This window comes from Ovis canadensis, chromosome 6 (assembly GCF_042477335.2).
Source record: "Ovis canadensis isolate MfBH-ARS-UI-01 breed Bighorn chromosome 6, ARS-UI_OviCan_v2, whole genome shotgun sequence".
NCBI classification, from domain to species: domain Eukaryota; kingdom Metazoa; phylum Chordata; class Mammalia; order Artiodactyla; family Bovidae; genus Ovis; species Ovis canadensis.
In genome coordinates, this window is record NC_091250.1 from 117,462,113 (window position 1) to 117,480,932 (window position 18,820).

Below are 18,820 nucleotides of genomic sequence, written 5' to 3' on the forward strand. Positions count from 1 at the left end.
ACAATGTGTAAAATACAAGTACTAGTAGGACCCATAGGAAAGAAAGATCTTATTCTTTGGGAAGATATGAAAAGTCTTTTGGGATAGATATGAAAACTATTTGGGGACAAGGTGGTAATAAAAGAACACTTCTGAATGGGCAGAAAGGTGGGGAGCCAGTCAAGTAAGGCAGTGACAATGCAGGACCCTAGAATGGGTATAGTATCAAAAGTGGGAAAATGTGGAATGTAGTTCAGAGGGCTGTCTGTAAATTATAAGTGATGCAAAGCTATTGGAGGCACTGATCAGTAAAATGATCGCTCAACCTATAGTTTTGAAAGATCAACAGGTCAAGACTGAAGTATGGAAAATTATTTCAAGAAAACTTTAATCATAATGGTGTTAACATAAAGGGATGGTAGCAATTAGATGTAAGACATCTAGCAAGCACAATGTTTAGGATGCAAAGAGTGACTGACAGTCATAATGTGGGTATAGAGTGAAAGGTCAGTTATGGGTTTCAGGCTGGGAGGCTGAGAAAAAGAGAGTTGCCATTAATAGAAATGGGAAAGCTGAGACAAAATTTACTGCTGAATGGGTGAATCTAAATGGAGAGGATGTGTTTGGTTTTAAACAAATGGAATCTGAATTGGCAGCATCTCATGCATCCTGGCCCAGTATCCTAATTTCTTTATGACTAGGTTACACTCATCATTACATAATTTGGCAGAATGAATTTATTTCACAGTCATTCCAGAAATAACAAACTACTTTGTAAACTAGGCTTCAGCTTTATTTACCTTAGACATATTTCCTACAAACTTAAAAATAATTACCTGGCCAAGACTCAGGTTCATCTATTCAGAGCAAGTAGAAATTATGTCAATAACCTTAGATATTGTTCAAGAAAATGATCCAACCCTTGGGATTAGTGCAAAAAAAATGAGCATATAACCTTTTAATATCATACTTGAGCATTTTTTAATAGGCCCCCTCCTAAGGGTCATCTGACTGTTTTGTGGAACATAACTTTTTGACTTAATATTCTCAATAGATTAGGATCCAGATGTTTTATAACTTTGTAAACTTGTAGAAAACTGATAAAGTAAAACTCTTTTCTTTTTCTGCCTAGTAGAAAAGACAACCTCAAAGATAGGTTTGGTTGCTATGTAGGACATTTGCAGGTTTTGATTTAATTTGGTAATCTTATCTCAGTGTTCTTTTTTCCATAGACTACCTAATCTTAATTTCTCATATCTTCACTGAACTTTGTCATCCTGTCATTTCCCTCATTAAGGAGCTAAAAGAAACTTTACATGTACTCACTTTCTCTTTGCAATAAGAATAATGGCTTTAATGATTAAAGAATTACACTTTGATTATATACAAACTTTGTTCCTTTACCAAACATGCAAGCCTTTCTTATGGCAGACTACTGATCCCATCCCTTTAATAATTCATTGATCTCACTTGTACCGTCGCTAATTCCATTCTGCCTTCCCTGAGCTGTACAGTTTGCCTTAAAGGAATCATGGGATATAAGAAGATTTTTGTAGAAGTGTTGTAAAAGTATTGGAAAGCAAATTGTGTATTTTTATGCCATCACAGATTAGCTGTTGTAAAGACCTGGTCGGGGTTGAGGGGAAAGTGGAGGAAACAAGCAGAAGATGGGTATCCTGGAGTGGAGAGCATAATTCTGAGCTCTTTGCAAAAAAGAAAGGAGATAGTGAATGGATTTCCCTGGTGGTCCAGTGGTTAAGAATTTGGCTTGCAATGCAGGGGGTAGGGATTTGATCCCTGGTTGGGGAACTAAGATCGAATATTGCCATGGGACAATTAAATCCATGTGCTGCTGCTACTGAGCCCATTCAGCACAACTAGAGGGTTCTTCTGCAGCAACAAAAGATTCTACATGTTGCAATGAAGATCCTGTGTGCTGCAAATAAGACCTGATGCAGAAATAAACAATTTTTTAAAGAAAGATGAATAGAGGGTGGGATGATTTGGGAGAATGGCATTGAAACATGTATAATATCATATATGAAACAAATCGCCAGTCCAGGTTCAATACAGGATACTGGATGCTTGAGGCTGGTGCACTGAGACAATACAGAGGGATGGTACGGGGAGGGAGGGGGTTTCAGGATGGGGAACACGAGTATACCTGTGGTGAATTCATGTTGATGTATGGCAAAACCAATACAATATTATAAAGTAAAAATAAAATAAAATGTGTCTTACTGTTTCAAAAAAAGAAAAAAGAAAGATGAATAGAAGAAACTGTGAAATTTGTCCTGTCCCATCTTGAAATGGGGCTTCCCTGGTGCCTCAGTGGTAAAGAATCTGCCTGCAATTCAGGAGACCCAGGTTCGAGCCCTGGCTTGGAAAGATCCCCTGGAGAAGGAAATGGCAATCCACTCTAGTATTCTTGCCTGGAGAATTCCAGGGACAGAGAAGCCTAGCGGGCTACAGTCCATGGGATTGCAAACAGTTGGACACAACTAGGCAACTTTCACTTTCACATCTTGAAATAGGGCTTCCTAGATGGTGCTAGAGGTAAAGAAAGAATCTGAACCTGCTTGCAATGCAGGAGAAATGGGTTCAGTCCCTGGGCCAGAAAGATCCCCTGGAGAGGAGAATGGCAACTCACTCCCATATTGCCTGGAGAATTCCATGGATAAAGAGGCCTGGCAGACTACAGTCCATAGGATTGCAAAGAGTCGGACACAACTGAGCAACTAACACTTTCACTTTCAACACTTCCTGAAATGCTAAGTCAACCTTCCCTGGATTCTGGTATTTCAACATCGTAATGATTATAGGAAAACATATTCTGATCATAATGATAATTCTTAAGTTAGGGAGTCTTTATGCCTTAGCAGGTGGCATCTTGCTGTTGGATTCAGTCTCTGGGCTCTTTAGCCAGCAGCAGATAGAACAGGCAGGTAAGTAAGAAGCAGCTTCTACAGACTTGTATCAATATAGAGGCTGAGTTGAATAAATAAGGTGGGCAGACAACCAACTCTGATGATTCCTTTAACCTTCTTTGATGAAAGGAAAGACTTGACATAGAATTGGACATTTCCCTAAGTCTAGAAGTGAGAAAAACATGTCATAACTGAACAGCATCAGTTTGGGTATCATAGTAGTTATGGGTTGCAAACTTAAAGAGTAATATCAGCAGGAGGAATTGATTCACTCATCCTATTTTGTTTCCTGAAATGATTTAAATTGCATGGGAAAAATTATATATCAAAAGTAGGACACCAAATCTACTTTTCTCTAAGGTAATAATTTGCAGCCTACGGTTTTGTCAGCATGATCTGAGTGTTGTTTAAAGCTGATGATAAAGACATTACATTATTTAAAACTATTTCTATATTCTCTTTCATGGGTCTTAGGAAAAATATATTGGCATTAAAAAGTGTAAGTAAATTATCTCAAGTCATCCTAAAGCTCATTGGTGAGCTCAGGAAAATATGTGTATTACATGTGTGCACGCTAAGTTGCTTCAGTTGTATACAACTCTTTGTAACCCTATGGACTGCGGCCCACCAGGCTCCTCTGTCAATGGGATTCTCCAGGCAAGGATAGGGAGTGGGTTGTCATGCCCTCCTCCAGGGGATCGTCCCAATCCAGGGATTGAACCCTTGTCTCTTATATCTCCCATGTTGGCAGGCAGGTTTTGTTTTCGTTTTTGATTTTTTTTTACCACTGGGAAGCCCACGCATATGTACCAATGTGTGTTATATTTTGTAGATTACAAATGGAAAGATTTTTCTGTACTGACTTTAATTGGACCCCATTGTGGTTAAGGCTTCAACTACTATCACATCAACCTTAGGAAGAGTAAACATTAGAGTGAATGAAGGAAAAGGTTTTGGCTGGAGGGATTCCTGAACTCCACACTGATTTGGTGGTCAAGAGGGCATTATGGCTCTGAATTTTGATGAGGAGCTGCTGCTGCTGCCAAGCCACTCTTTAATCAGCTTATGCTAATATTTATTTGAAGATTCCTTGGTATTTTAAAGTTTTGAAAGAACTCATGCTAAATCATTATAGTCAGAATAAATGCCACACTAACCATCAAAAGTAACGAGACTGAAATCATTAGAGGGAAACAGGTGACACTGGTTCCTATGCTTGATAAGCAATATTATTGACTGCAATCTCTCCTTAAGGCCAAAAAAAACATGCAAGTACTGGTTTATTAGTTATTCATTGAGAGTGAGTACCTGAAGGAGAAGGCTGTCCTTTCACAACGCCATTCTTAGTCTTTTCTTCCGAGTTCATTACTTCCTTATAGATAAGTTCTGTAACAAAGTTATCAGTGTTATGAAAATCAGTTTTCTCCTCAACCCAAAGAAAAAGTCATTAATAACAAATAATAACATTTTGATGGGATTGAGTCAATTACAAATCAAGTGGAATTTTTTACTCTTCTATTTTTACGTGCTCAGTCATGTCCAACTCCTTGCAACCCCATGAACTGTAGCCTGCCAGGCTCCTCTGTCCATGGAATTTTCCAGGCAAGAGTACTGAAGTGGATTGCCATTTCCTCCTCTAAGGAATCTTTCCAACCCAGGAACTGAACCTGAGTCCCCTGCATTTGCAGGTGGATTCCTTACCACTGAGCCACCTAGGAAGCCCCATTTTCTTGCAAAAGCACAGAGCCTGGCAAACGTAGGTGTTCAACAGTGCATTTGACCAAATCAATGTATGTAGAATACACATTACTTATTTTCTGAATTCTGTGGGGAATTTCTGATGCATTCTGACTTTATCTCTTATGGATTTTAATGCCTCAGTTTGAAAATCCATTTCTCTTTTATGTTCTCTCTCTAAGAGATGCACATATTCTCATGACTTGAAATTATTACTTTCTATCTATTTCCAACTCTTACTTCATCTTTTTTTCCAGACTCAAATTTTGGATTTGTAAAACTAAACTTGCCTAAAATCCAACATTTAAAAAAATTACTACCCTCATTTCCAAACTGGCATCCATTTCTGGCTTTTTCATTGCTAGAGATAAAAATGTGTATATATTCATTTCTTTTTACTTTATCCCTTTTATCTAAAAATTACTCCGTGCAATTCATTCTTGCTTTGCAGTGGCTTACAATTAACACAATCGCCATCCTTTATAGGTATTCCTCCAGTTTTCAGAATTGAGTCTATCTTCCTTGAGTGATATTTACACCCTATCACTTACCTAATCAAGAACCTTTCAGTGCGCTCTGGTCCTTATTTAGATCAAGTCTTTTTTCTGTCTATCATTCTCATCATTTTTAAAAATCTGATCTACTGTTTACATGAGCTCATTTTTCCATACTCTCCAATATGATCTCTTGAACAGTGGATTCTCCTTACTATCTTTATAGCACATTTTGCTCATTCTTACCCTTTAGTTTCCTCTTATATTTTCATTCTAGTATTTTCCTCTATTTTTTATTTTCCCAACTTGGAATTACTAATTCTTTCAAGGTAGCTCAAACATTTCTTTCCTTCTGATGCACTCTTTCTCTTTCTCCTCATTTTGAGCTAATCATTTGTTATAAACTGAATTTGTTTTTTTCATATTTATTCTACTCTGTGGTTATTTATATTAGTTTAGCAATTCTTCTCTGCTTTGTTTCATCCTGAGTATGATCTTGACCATATAGTACGTGTTTGGGAAAGTTTTGTTGAAAACAAAAGGTAATTAATATATTCACTCACTGTTTTCTTACTTTAAATGAGAAATAAGCTGCTTGAACACATACATTTTCATTTAAAATCTCAAGTCCTATAAATTGAGTGAGTGAATTCACATATTCACTCTTTTATTTTATGCCTAAAACCATCTCAGGCATAACATTATCCATTTAATGTGATTATTTTATGTACAAACTTAGAATGCTTAATTCTGAAATTTTGAATTAAAGCTTGACTTTCACTGTGACAAATATTTTGACAATCAGTACTATTTTTTAAAATGTATCAGTAATTAATTCCTTTCATTCTTGAGTAAATGTAATATTGTTATTAGTATGAAAAGACAGATGAAGTTTAGGAGTTTTGAAAATGGTCTAAGAGGATAGGCCTTAGAAAACCATCTGTTACTAAAGCATTTTAAAAGGAAAAGACTTAAAATTATTTTCTGAGTTTAAAGAAAAGAAAAAGTACACTTAATTAAGCAGTAGAATCACCTTTCCATTCTTCAATGGTGTGTTCTCTCTCATCCAGCTGTTTGTCATATATCTGAGGTGGGGGCTGTGGGGAGAAAAAAAAAAAAAACAGACAGACAATAAGCTTTCTATAATAGCCTAAAAATAAACTCTTACAGTGAAGGAGAATATCTTGCTATTCACTGATTTTAGGGATGATCAGAATCTCATATAAATTGTGGAGTAATTACAGTGGTGAAGAAGTTTAAATTGCCCCAACAAACTTATGAAGGATTCATTTATATGCCAATATTTGCTGCTAACAAATAAGGCAGCAGAATCCAAAACCCGAGAGCTCGCTTTCCAAAATCTGATTCAGAACTTAAGTGTTACCAATTAATGTTCAGTTTGGAAATGGCAACCTGCTCCAGTATCTTGCTGGGATAACCCTCTTTACAGAGGAGCCTCATGGGGTCGCAAAGAGCTGGAAACAATGGAGCAGGCAGGCACTCACTCTATTTAGAAAGCAAACAAGACACTTGATAACAAGGACCCAGCAGTTGCATTTTGTCCATTCACTAGCCTCTAACAGAACCCTGCTAAAATTATCAGACTGATAAGATTCTGTTCCATTTTTAGACCCTTGTGAAGAAGAGTCTTCAATGCCTCTCAACAGACCTTAGTAGTAGCCTCCATCATAAAGGAATATTTAGACCTAATGAATTTTTATTTTTTTGAAGCATCATAAGACATTTTAGACATAGCTGGGTGCCCTATATTTAAATGGTTTATGATATTTCCTCCCCTCAGAAGCAACTGCCAGTTCTCTAGAGGGGTTCAAGGTTCACTCACCTTGGACCTCTGAGTGGCCCGAGTTAACCCACTCGAGGAAAAGGATATGACGGAACTTTTAGCCTAACATATGCATTCCTCTTGCTCTGAGGAATTTGGATATGGAAAAGGAGAGATTTTCACAAATTGATGTGCCTTGTAGGAAGGAGATCTCAGACAGATTCCTTAACCTCCTCCTCCCAAATCTTGGACCTAGGGAATTCTATCATGGTGACATGGTAGCTCCAATTCAGCTCAAGGAAGAGGTAAAGGAAAAAAAAAATCTCTTGGAGAAAGAAAGAGATGAGAGAGAAGGAGGTATCTTGGCCAACAATGGCTTCAGTGAAAATAAAAAGAGCAGCAAACGTCTGGTGTCATGAGACAGGGGCCCCAGAATTCATGCTGTCCAAAGCTCCAAAAGCAGCAGTTTTTTATAAGAAACTAACAGTTGCTCAATAAAGTGACTCGGGTCTATTAGGATGTGTGTGCACACTCAGTCGCTCAGTTATATCTGTTTGGGACCTCATGAACTGTAGCCCACTAGGCTCCTCTGTTCATGGAATTTTCCAGGTAAGAATACTGGAATGGGTTGCCATTTCCTACTTGAGGGGATCCGCTCCACCCAGGGTTTGAATGCACATCTCCTGCATCTCCTGCATTGGCAGGCAGATTCTTTACTGCTGAGCCACCTGTGAAGCCTGCTCATTTTGAGGACAGCCTCCCTCACAACGGCTATCACAGGAAGACTTTGGACAAGATCTTCAGAGAAAGTTTCTGGCTTCCGTGGGAAGGTCTTGGACCTGTGGGCAGCAGCCTAGTATCATGGTTCTTCTTTACTGTGTGCAGAATTTCTGGCAGCCTGCATCATAACAGACAGGAACACTCCCCTTAGCCTTAGCATGCTGGACCAGTGTCACATATCACAGAAGGAGTTGGATATGAAAATGAAAGACTTTGACCAGTTGTCGTGGGGCAGCTTAACACCATATGGAATTACTGAGAAACAGCTACTGATGAGGTCAGACATTCCTTCAAAATCTACGATTGCTACTGGGACAGAAGGTTTTAAACCAGCTACTGTGATTCCTTGGTGGTTCACACAGTAAAGAATCCTCCTGCAATGCGAAAGACCTGGGTTTGATCCCTGGGTTGGGAAGATGCCCAGGAGGAGGGCATGGCAACCCACTCCAGTATTCTTGCCCGGAGAATTCCCATGGACAGAGAACACTGATGAGCTACAGTCCATGGGGTCACAAAGAGTCAGACACCACCAAGCAACTAAGCACGCTTGCACCAGTCATAGAAATATGATGATTTAATGAGCGCATGAGTAAAAGAAGGTTATTTTTTTTTTAATTTGTGAAAATGTCATCTAAGTAAGCTAATGCAAAGTCAAACTCTGGTTATGGAAAGACACTTTTCCCAAGCGGCAGGTTTTCTGCTTTGCCTCTTACTGAGCTTACATAAAGCCATGGTGAGGTCTTCTCTAAGTGAGCCCTGTCCAGGCTCCCCAGCAGGGAGGCACACAAGCTCCCAGAGCCCCCACTCCCCCGCTACCCGCACTCCCGATCTCTGTGCACTGTTAGTGTCTCTTCTAACAATAGACTCAGCTCAGGATCCTTTGTGGCTGACTTCACCAAGCAGTGGATTTTTCAAGTTTCAAAACGGAACATGGCTCAAGAGTGTTATTTTCTGCCAAAGCTCATGAATGCCATATTCTCTTTGCAACTAAACTGTTTGAGAAAGGTTTTCCTTGGAGCTTCAGCAGACCGCTGTTGCTGATGTAGAAAGCACGAAGTATTATACTCCAATTACAAACTACAAAGAAAGAAAGCAGAGTACTGAATCCAAGATGTTACCTTTCAACAAATCAAAAGGACCACTTTCAACACACCTGCCTTAGCGCTATGGTTGAAAGATCAACATGTTTGTTTGTTTGTCTGTTTTAAAATAGGGGGTTCGATCACCTGCAATGGAAGGGTATTTCACATAAAGATGTTTCTACATAGCAATATAAAATAGTAACTGACCAATAATCCAAAAAGAGTAATGTCATATTCCAGCATACATATGCATGTGTTCAGACAGCTATTGTCAGCACGCAGTGGTCCATACACTCCCTGCCTTTCCCTGTTAGATGAAGCTAGGGGTCTATTGCTCTGTTGTTCCCTTTCCCCAGCTTACTAAACAGGAAGGATTCTCTCTTCCCAAGTAACATTCTAAATAAAAAGGAAATGAGGAGTGGGTATCATGAAAAGTGCCCCAGAGTGTATTTTAAGAAAGTGTAGTAGATTTGAACAAATTGAGATGTGAGAAAATTAAGGATGAGAAGAAATTAAGAATAATCTATGGAGAGTTATTAGGGCTTATATCTTGCATGCTTTTGCATATTCTTCAAGAGACTGATGATTTCTTTCCTCTTGAAGATTTGAACTCTGCTTACCTATTTTAAATTCTTTTAGGAGTTCATATAGCTTGCATATCATAAGTTAATATGGATTAGATATGTTTTATATTAATGACACCGTGTATACAGGTATAAATGGTTTCAGTTAAATTAGATAAACACATGGCCAAATACAAGTAACTATGAGTTAGTAGATATTGGGATTGACTTACTCATTTATTGAATTCATTCATTCAATAAAGGTTTGGGGCACCCAGTATATGTATGCTAGGCTATATTAGAAATCGATATTTTGAAAGTGAATAATGTGACTGCTGACTTCAAGGAACTCAGAATTTAGCAGGCTAAGACTTATGCAAAACAGGTAATTAACATACAACATGAAAAATAAAGGAAATACGTAGGTGGTATATGGGAGCAGAGTGAAGAAACCCTAAGTGAAACCTTTTCTTCTTGGAGTAGATGACACTTGTACTAGTTCAGTGAGCAAAAAAATATCTTGGATATTGACAAGGTTAAGTGAGGAAAAGAAAAAGATGACTCTAGGCCACAGAATCTAGAAAACAGAATGATGATGGTAGTGAGGACGGTGGTGCTGAGAATGGTGGTGGTGGTGTGTGTGTGTTTCTCTGCTCAGCTGCACACACACAGCAAGAGAACCAGAGGCATCTGTGGTCATAAACTATAACTTATGTGGTCAGAAGGGACAAGAGGGCCATGCCTAGAGAAACAGACGGGTCAGAGAAAGGCTGGATCAAGAACAGTTTCAGGTACCATGACTGAAATGAAGATGTTTTTCTAATGGGGGAGAACCCACCAAAGAATGAAAGAGAACAGCATGGCCAAATCTATGGCCAGAATCTAGAAAGACACAACTAAAATCACACAGAAGAGTCAGGGAGCTGCTGTACCATCTGGAAAAAACACTAAAAGGTCTGGCTGGGGTGGAGAAGGTAAAAATAGATAGAAAACATGGATTCAAGAATCCTTAGTTCTTGGGGTGGGATGGGGAGGGAATTGGGAGGGAGGTTCAAAAGGGAGGAAATATATGTATACCTATGGCTGATTCATGTTGAGGTTTGACAGTAAACAACAAAATTCTGTAAATCAAATTAAAAAAGAATCCTTACTAAATATTAATAAATCAAATTGCTAGAATTTTGTTTTCGATGGAATGTGTGTGATGGGAAAGAATGACTCCGATTTCTAAGCACAGTAGCTAGACAATGGCAATATCGGTGGAGTCAACTGAAAATATAGAGAGTAAAAAAAATGGAAAATGAGATTGATGGAGAAATGAGCCTTAGTGTTATGTGGGCAGAGATGGTTATTTGATAATCAAACATATAATATGATGTTCACAGAAATGCCATTGGCTAGAGACATATTTATTTGAGACTATCAGCAAGAGGAGTTTGCTGAAGTCAAGGCAGGGAGAAAGAGTAAGGGGCCAAAATGGGCCTCTGTCAGACACCAAAATTTAAAGTTTGGCCAGAGGAAGATGAGTTAAAGAAGGAGGAGGTGGGGGGAACAAGACGAGGGGAAAGGAACATTTACAGAAATACTTGGAGAATGAGAATATTGCTATAGAGGTGAAGTGACCAGAGAGTTTAAAAAAAAAAAAAGTAATTGGAAGTTTCTTATAAATAAAGTAAAGATTTTGGCTTTGAAAACACCAAAAAGGCATGATAGAAAGCATGCCTCTGAAACCCATGAGGGTTTCCAAACTTCAAAATTGCCATCATGCTCAGAAAGATCCAGATAGATTCTTGGTGGGGAACATTAATACGAGCTAGCACCTAAAAGACAGGAACAATATAGAAGAAACGCCTTCAATGCTAACATGGATATGGTATATGAATAAGACAAAAAGGAATGGCGGAATAGATTGTGACATTGTGACACTAAAGAAAAGTTACAATGCTCTTAGATCTGCTCCCCTAACTGTCTTTGTATGTGCTAAGTTACTTCAGTCGTGTCCAACTCTTTGCAAACCCATGGACTGTAGCCTGCCAGGCTCCTCTGTCCATGGGATTCTCCAGTCAAGAATAGTAAAGTGGATTGTCATGCCCTTCTCCAGGGGATCTTCCCAACCCGAGGATCGAACCTGTGACTCTTATGTCTCCTACATTGGCAAGTGGGTTCTTTTCCAGTAGTGCCACCTGGGAGGCAGGGCTTCATAAATGAATATCACTCCTCTATATCTATTTCTATCTCTTCTATATCAAATTCTATCTCTTCTATATCTAAATAAGGGAAGTCATATTTCTTTTTCTGAGAAGATACTGTACTGCTAAGTCACATCAGTTGTGTCCAACTCTGTGCGACCCCATAGACGGCAGCCCACCAGGCTCCCCCGTCCCTGAGATTCTCCAGGCAAGAACACTGGAGTGGGTTGCCATTTCCTTCTCCAGTGCATGAAAGTGAAAAGTGAAAGTGAATTCGCTCAGTCGTGTCTGACTCTTAGCGACTCCATGGACTGCAGCCTACCAGGCTCCTCTGTCCATGGGATTTGCCAGGCAAGAGTACTCGAGTGGGGTGCCATTGCCTTCTCTGAAGATACCATACACTAGGCTTTTATATACAGTGTAATAATCCTCAAGTCAGGAAACTAGGATTCAAAAAAGTTTTTAAAAAATATCTTGAAGTTACAAATTTAATTAATGATAGACTTTTGATTAAAAGTTTAAGAATATGAAGAATGATTCAGAGCAAATACTAATTGAGATGAAACTAAAATAAGGAATAATGAAACAATATCTAAACAATATTTAAATTAAGATCTTTGTAAAACAGGAAATAGAAACTTAAGTACAGAGAGTTTTTGTATGAAGCATACATAGGATTATACTTCTCAACTTGCCCAACACAGTCACCGTGTGTGCTTGCTGTCCTTGCAGTTATTAATAGCCCTCAGCTCCTTCACTCTCATAAGTGCTTGGAGGACAATTATGTGAGCAGCCTACTTGGCAATGCTGAAATATGCCTATTAGGGATGTCAGGGATACTGCAATTGGGAGGGTGGAGAAAATAACTGAACTGCAATGTTTTTCTACCACTGGAGTCTCAACACTTGCTGCTATACCCTTTCCTGCTCAAGGACAAGTCAGCACTTTCTTCCATTTTCTGCATTTTGGGGAATGTGAAACTCAGATATTAGTACCGCCAGGCAGTACATAAAAGAGTATGTTTCTACATAATAAGATTAAAATCAAGGAATATGCATTTGGGGGGCAATCTCTTGAGTTCTTATGGCTGGACATGATTTCTTGCTGAAGAGATCTTTTTAATCAGCATCTATTTAAATTCCGAGTTGATTCTCCTAAGGTACAAGTTGCTCTCTCTTGCAACTTCATTTTTTTAATTGGAGTATAATTGCTTTATAATGTCTTGGTTTCTGCTATACAACAATGTGAATCAGCTATCAGTTCAGTCACTCAGTCATGTCCAACTTCTTGTGACCCCATGGACTGCAGCACACCAGGCTTCCCTGTCCATCACCAGCTCCCCGAGCTTGCTCACACTCATGTCCATTGAGTCGGTGATGCCATCCAACCATCTCATCCTCTGTCATCCCCTTCTCCTCCTGTCTTCCACCCTTCCCAGAGTCAGGGTCTTTTTCCAATGAGTCATTTCTTTCCATCATGTGGCCAAAGTATTGGAGTTTCAGCTTTAGCATCAGTCCTTCCAATGAATAATAGACTGATTTCCTTTAGAATGGACTGGTTGGATCTCCTTGCAGTCCAAGGGACTCTTAAGAGTCTTCTCAACACCACAGTTCAAAAGAATCAGCAATAAGTATACATATATCCCCTCCTTCTTGAAGCTCCCTCCCCCACACCCCCCATTCCCACCCATCATCACTGAGCACCGAGCTGAGCTCCCTGTGCTCACAGCGGCTTCGCACTAGCTGCCTATCTCACACATGGCAGTGCGTATACGTCAGTCTTACTCTCCCAGCTCCTCTCCCACGTCACCTCCCCTTCTGTGTCCACGTGCCCATTTTCCACATCTGTGTCTCTATTCTTGTAAACAGATTCATCTGTACATCTAGTCCATCTTTTAGATTCTATATGCTGCTGCTGCTGTTTAGTGGCTAAATCATGCCTGACTCTTTGTAGCCCCACGAACTGTAGCCTGCCAGGCTCCTCTGTCTTTGGGATTTCCCAGGCAAGAACACCGGAGTGGGTTGCCATTTCCTTCTCTAGGGTATATTCCTGACCCAGGAGCAAACCCACGCCTCCTGCATAGCATGGGGATTCTTTACCACTGAGCTACCTGGGAAGCCCTCAGATCCCATATATATGTGCTAATATACAATATTTGTTTTCCTTTTTCTGACTTACTTCACTCTGTGTGACAGATTCAAGGTTTTATATCATATGTTTAAGTAATAGTTCTTAACTGAATAGGGCTTCCCTGAGAGCTCAGTTGGTAAAGAATCTGCCTGCAATGCAGGAGACCTGGGTTTGATTCCTGGGTTGGGAAGATACCCTGGAGAAGGGAAAGGCTACCCATTCCAGTATTCTGACCTGGAGAATTCCATGGATAGTCCATATGGTCCCTAAGAGTCGGACATGAATGAGCGACTTTCACTTTTCTTAACTGAGTTAAATGTATGAATTCTTCTTTCCTTAATCTTCAAGATAATTTTGTTATCAACAGCATCGTAGAAGGCTAGTGATGGAAGAGGGGTTAGAGATTATCTAGTGCCACCTTCATTTAATTTGCAAATGAGAATATGAAAACTTGGTGGTCATAAGTGATTTGTCCATGGTCATAGAGTTAACAGAGGATGAGATGATTGGATGGCATCACAAGCTCCTGGAGTTGCTGATGGATAAGGAAGCCTGGTGTGTTGCAGCCCCTGCTGTTGCAAAGAGATGGACCCAACTGAGGGATTGAAATGAACTGAATAGAGTTCATTAGTGGCAGAGTTACGAATAAAATGTATTATCTCTTATGAGAAAAAATGGAATGAAGAATTCTTAGGGTTGAAGAAATGTTAAACAGAATAATTCAACAGTCACAGAACATTTTCATTAATGACAAATTTAAAGATGCCACTCTAATTTCTGTTCCCATTTTCTGTCAGTCTATACATGTAACTGGATCTGGCAGATATCACCTGAGTAGTCAATACATATTCCAAAAGGCTTTTTGCTACAATACCCTGGCCAACATCAGGGTCTCTCCACACATGAATACAGATATGAAAGAGCTAAATGGCACTAAGTTGTTCTTTGTAGTCATCTTTAAGCCCTGAATTAACATTTTTTCCATATCAGTCATGTTTTGACCATATGACAATCATGAAGATGCTGGTGTTTGTTTTTTGTTTATTTTATCCTATTTCAGCATACAGGATGGTTTTGTTCGACCTTTTTTCTCGGTGTGTGTTTGCTCTCTTGTTGAAAATGCCAATGAAAGCTTTAAATAGCATTGTCTTTCTATGTATGCTCTCTCTATTAATTCAGTAGCTGGATCAAAGAAACTTATATTCTGTCCTAGTGAAATATGCTTTGTTTTTTCTTATTAACCTTTGCAGTCTGAGCACTACCAAGGCATGCATGATTTACGGTAAGGCTTCAACCAAGATAAATGTATTTTAGTACAAAATGAAATCAGAAAAACTGTTAAAAGAAATGTGAAAATTTTGCTTTTAAATTTCCTTGACTCAACACATACAGAGGTAAGTTTTCCAAATGTATTTTAAAATTTTGAAGAACATAACTTCTTAAAATTTTAGACTCTTGACTGGAAATAAACATTTATATTGAATAATTTTTACACAGCAATAAATGATATGTTTGTTTCTTTGGCTAATGACAGTGTTTGATATGTTCTATGAGCCTTGGGTTCGATTCCTGGGTCAGAAAGATCCTCTGGAGAAGGAAATGGCAACCCATTCCAGTATTCTTGTCTGGAAAGTCCCATGGGCAGAGAAGCCTGGTGGGCTACAGTCCATGAGGTTTCAAAAATTCAGCCACAACTTAGCGACTAAACAAACATTTTTCTGAAAACTTTATATTCCCTGTAGTACCAACAACAGTTCGTTATCCACAATGAGATTCAATGTCCCTCTAATAGTCTTATAAAATTTACCACATTAATAAACAGCACTTGGCCTTTGAAAAGTAGACAAATGAAGTGAAGTGAAAGTGTTAGTCACTTGGTCGTGTCCAACTCTTTTCAACCCCATGTACTCTAGCCCACCAGGCTTCTCTGTCCATGGAATTCTCCAGCCAAAAATACTAGAATTGTTAGCCACTCCCTTCTCCTGGGGATCTTCACAACCCAGGGATCCAATCCAGGTCTCCTGCATTGCAGGCAGATTCTTTACCATCTGAGCCACCAGAAAGCCCAAGTAGACAAATGGCAGCTTGTAATACTTACCAGCTGATTTTTTAAATTGCTTAGACAAGTTTGAGGAAGTACGTCTGTGCTCTTAAATAGAAATTAAACATTCTAATACTACAGATGAAGTAAATGCCCTTTAAAAGTCTAATGAGTTGAAAGTACTCTACTGTGAGGGAAAAAAGGTTAGTAAAATCTGTCTCCGGAAACCAATCTGATTAATTCTTTTTTAAGACCCATGGCACTGGGTCCTCAAGGAGGAGCTGAGAAGGGGATTCATGCGCAGATGATCATTTGAAGATGTGCTCTCAGGGAGCATCCTGTAAGGGAGGGGTGGATGATGAACAGGGAAGAATGAATGACAACAGTTAGTGACCTTAACAAGAGTTGTGTTGGTGCAGAAGTCAGACTGATATGTGTGAAAGCGTTAAGTGTGAAGTAAGAAGTGAAGACTTCTGAGACTGAATAACACTGTTGCAAAGTATTTTGCAGGAGGTGGTAAAAAATTGAGAAACTTCTGACAATTTGGATTTGAAGAGGGAGACGTGTACAGTGACTCCTAGGGATTTGGTTCAATCACCTGGGTGGAAAGTAACGCCGTGGATTGAAAGGTGTGAAGTCAGGAAGAAAGAGGAATCAGTTTGGGGTGACAGGGGCTATGTCCAGCTCAAAATTCGACATGTGAATTTTGTGTTGCCAGTCTAAATGCCAATCTAAATCTACAGCTAGATTTACAGATCTGGAGTTCAGGACAGCCATGTGTAACAATGCATAGATTTGAAAGTCATTCATAGTAATTAAAATTCATGCGGTGGGCAAGGAAGCCAAAGATTCCCCTGGAGAAAAGAAGTTAGGGCTATGGGAGAGAACTCCTGGGATCCCCAGTTCAAGGGAAGAGAAAACAACTCAGACAGCAGTGGTGACTAGAGAATAGGAAGGGTGTCATCACAGTGATCCGTGGGGAATGTATCAGGAAGGAGGGTGTTTATAGTCTATTCAAATGTCAAAGATGCACAAGCTGCCAATTTTCTTTGGACTTGGCCCTTAGGAAGTCATTGGTGATCTTCAGTTCACTTGCTCAGTCCTGTCCAATTCTATGCGACCCCATGGCCTGTAGCACACCAGGCCTCCCTGTCCATCACCAACACCCTGAGCTTGTTTAAACTCATGTCCATCAAGCTGGTGATGCCATCCAACCATCTCATCCATTGTAGTCCCCTTCTCCTCCTGCCTTCAATCTTTCACAGCATCAGGGTCTTTTCAAATGAGTCAGTTCTTTGCATCAGGTGGCCAACATATTGGAGCTTCAGCTTCAGCATCAGTCCTTCCAATGAATATTCAGGACTGATTTCCTCTAGGATTGACTGGTTTGATCTCCTTGCTCTCCAAGGGACTCTCAAGAGTCTTCTCCAACACCACAGTTCAAAAGCATCAATTTTAAGGTTTGAGACATGAACCAGAGTAATTGTGAACAAAGTCTAATTTTTTACAGAAACTTCACTATAAATTGGTGGAAGATATTTCCATTGCTAATGGTGTATTTTAAAAAAATAATGACTGGTTCTTTATTCTTTAAATGAAGGCAGCTGGAGCATGTTTATTTGTATTAGTATAATTACCAGATGAAAGTAAAAGATGGGACACACACCACAAAAGAAATGCCCGTGCAGAAAAAGACCATACGTGAGAAAGCGCCATATCCTGAGCTTTTCTGGACTTTGTGTAACTGACTCTATCACAGCTTTCTCATTGCCATGCTCGACATCATCCCCATCCTAGTACCATTCACATAGAGTTGATTTCCACATATTACCTCATTTAGTCCAATTAACAGTCCTCCATATCTAGGCATACAATTAAAGCACAAAGAGATTAAACAGTGTATCGGTAAGCAGCACAGGCAGCATTAAACCCAAGTCTATCTGAATGTAAAATCTGTTTGGGTTTTCTTTTTTGCATTTTCCACTCAACTATAGCTTATTATATGGAGCTTCCCTGGTGGATCAGACAGTAAAGAACAGTTCATGCTAATTTAACCCGTTGAAACAAAGTTTTCTGTTTAAAAGTTTTCTTAACCAACCAAAGCAAGAGAGAACAACAGAGGAAAAAAGTCAATGCTGTCTCTAGTTGGAGGAACCCTCAAAATGCTATTAATTAGCATTACTGATTCAAATTTTTAAGTCCCTGCAACAGAAGGGCCTGCATGTGCACTGTATTGTCATACTGCCACCTTGTGGTTGTAAAAAACAAAAAGCAAACATTAACTAAAAGCCCGAGTTCAACATTTTTATCAAATTGCTCTCACACCAGGGGCTCTCAACTTCGGTTGCACGTTGAAATCAACTGGGAACTTTAAAAATGCTGATTCCTTAATCCCACCCCCAGAGGTTTTCATATGATTGGCCTGGAGTGAGATCTCAGCACCAGGATATTTCAAAGCTCCTGGAGTAATTCTAACAGGTAGCCAAGATTAGAACCTCTGTTCTAAATGCTTACACAGTAATCAAGGCAAGTTTTGTTATCTGCCTAAGTGGGCCTCATTTGTATAGATGCAAGAGTCCCTTGGACTGCAAGGAGATCCAACAGGTCCATCCTAAGAGAAATCAGTTCTGAATACTCATTGGAAGGACTGATGTTGAAGCTGAAACTCCAATAATTTGGCCACCTGATGCAAAATGCTGACTCATTTGAAAAGACCCTGATGCTGGAAAAGATTGAAGGCAGGAGGAGAAGGGGACAACAGAGGATGAGATGGTTGGATGGCATCACCGACTCAATGGACATGAGTTTGAGTAAACTCTGGGAGTTGGTGATGGACAGGGAGGCCTGGCGTGCTGCAGTCCATGGGGTCGCAAAGAGTCGGACAGGACTGAGCGGCTGAACTGAAGAGAAAATATTCAACAGAAAGTAAGTGCTTTCCTCTTAGCCTTTAAAGATATCTATTTCTTGGGAGAAAAAAATGTTTTGTGAACAGAAATCATCATGTGCTATGGTTTTGAAGAATAGGAACAGAGATTTGTGGATTGTAATTAAAGTGGACCCCAGATTTGTATCTCTTAATCAGGTTCAGTCTTTGCTGAAAGTCACAGAACTCACA

The 18,820-nt window shown here is 39.5% G+C and overlaps 1 protein-coding gene across 12 annotated transcripts in view; it reads right to left on the bottom strand.

The window, feature by feature from the left end:
- MAPK10 (mitogen-activated protein kinase 10) overlaps window positions 1-18,820 on the bottom strand; it is a 415,330-nt gene that overhangs the window by 20,069 nt on the left and 376,441 nt on the right. For all 12 annotated transcript variants that reach the window (XM_069593214.1, XM_069593220.1, XM_069593211.1 and 9 more), the window contains 2 exons: window positions 6,171-6,234; window positions 4,215-4,292 (listed from right to left, as the gene is read on the bottom strand). In XM_069593214.1, coding sequence (XP_069449315.1) covers window positions 4,215-4,292; window positions 6,171-6,234 — 142 coding nt within the window. The remainder of the gene's footprint in view (window positions 1-4,214; window positions 4,293-6,170; window positions 6,235-18,820) is intronic.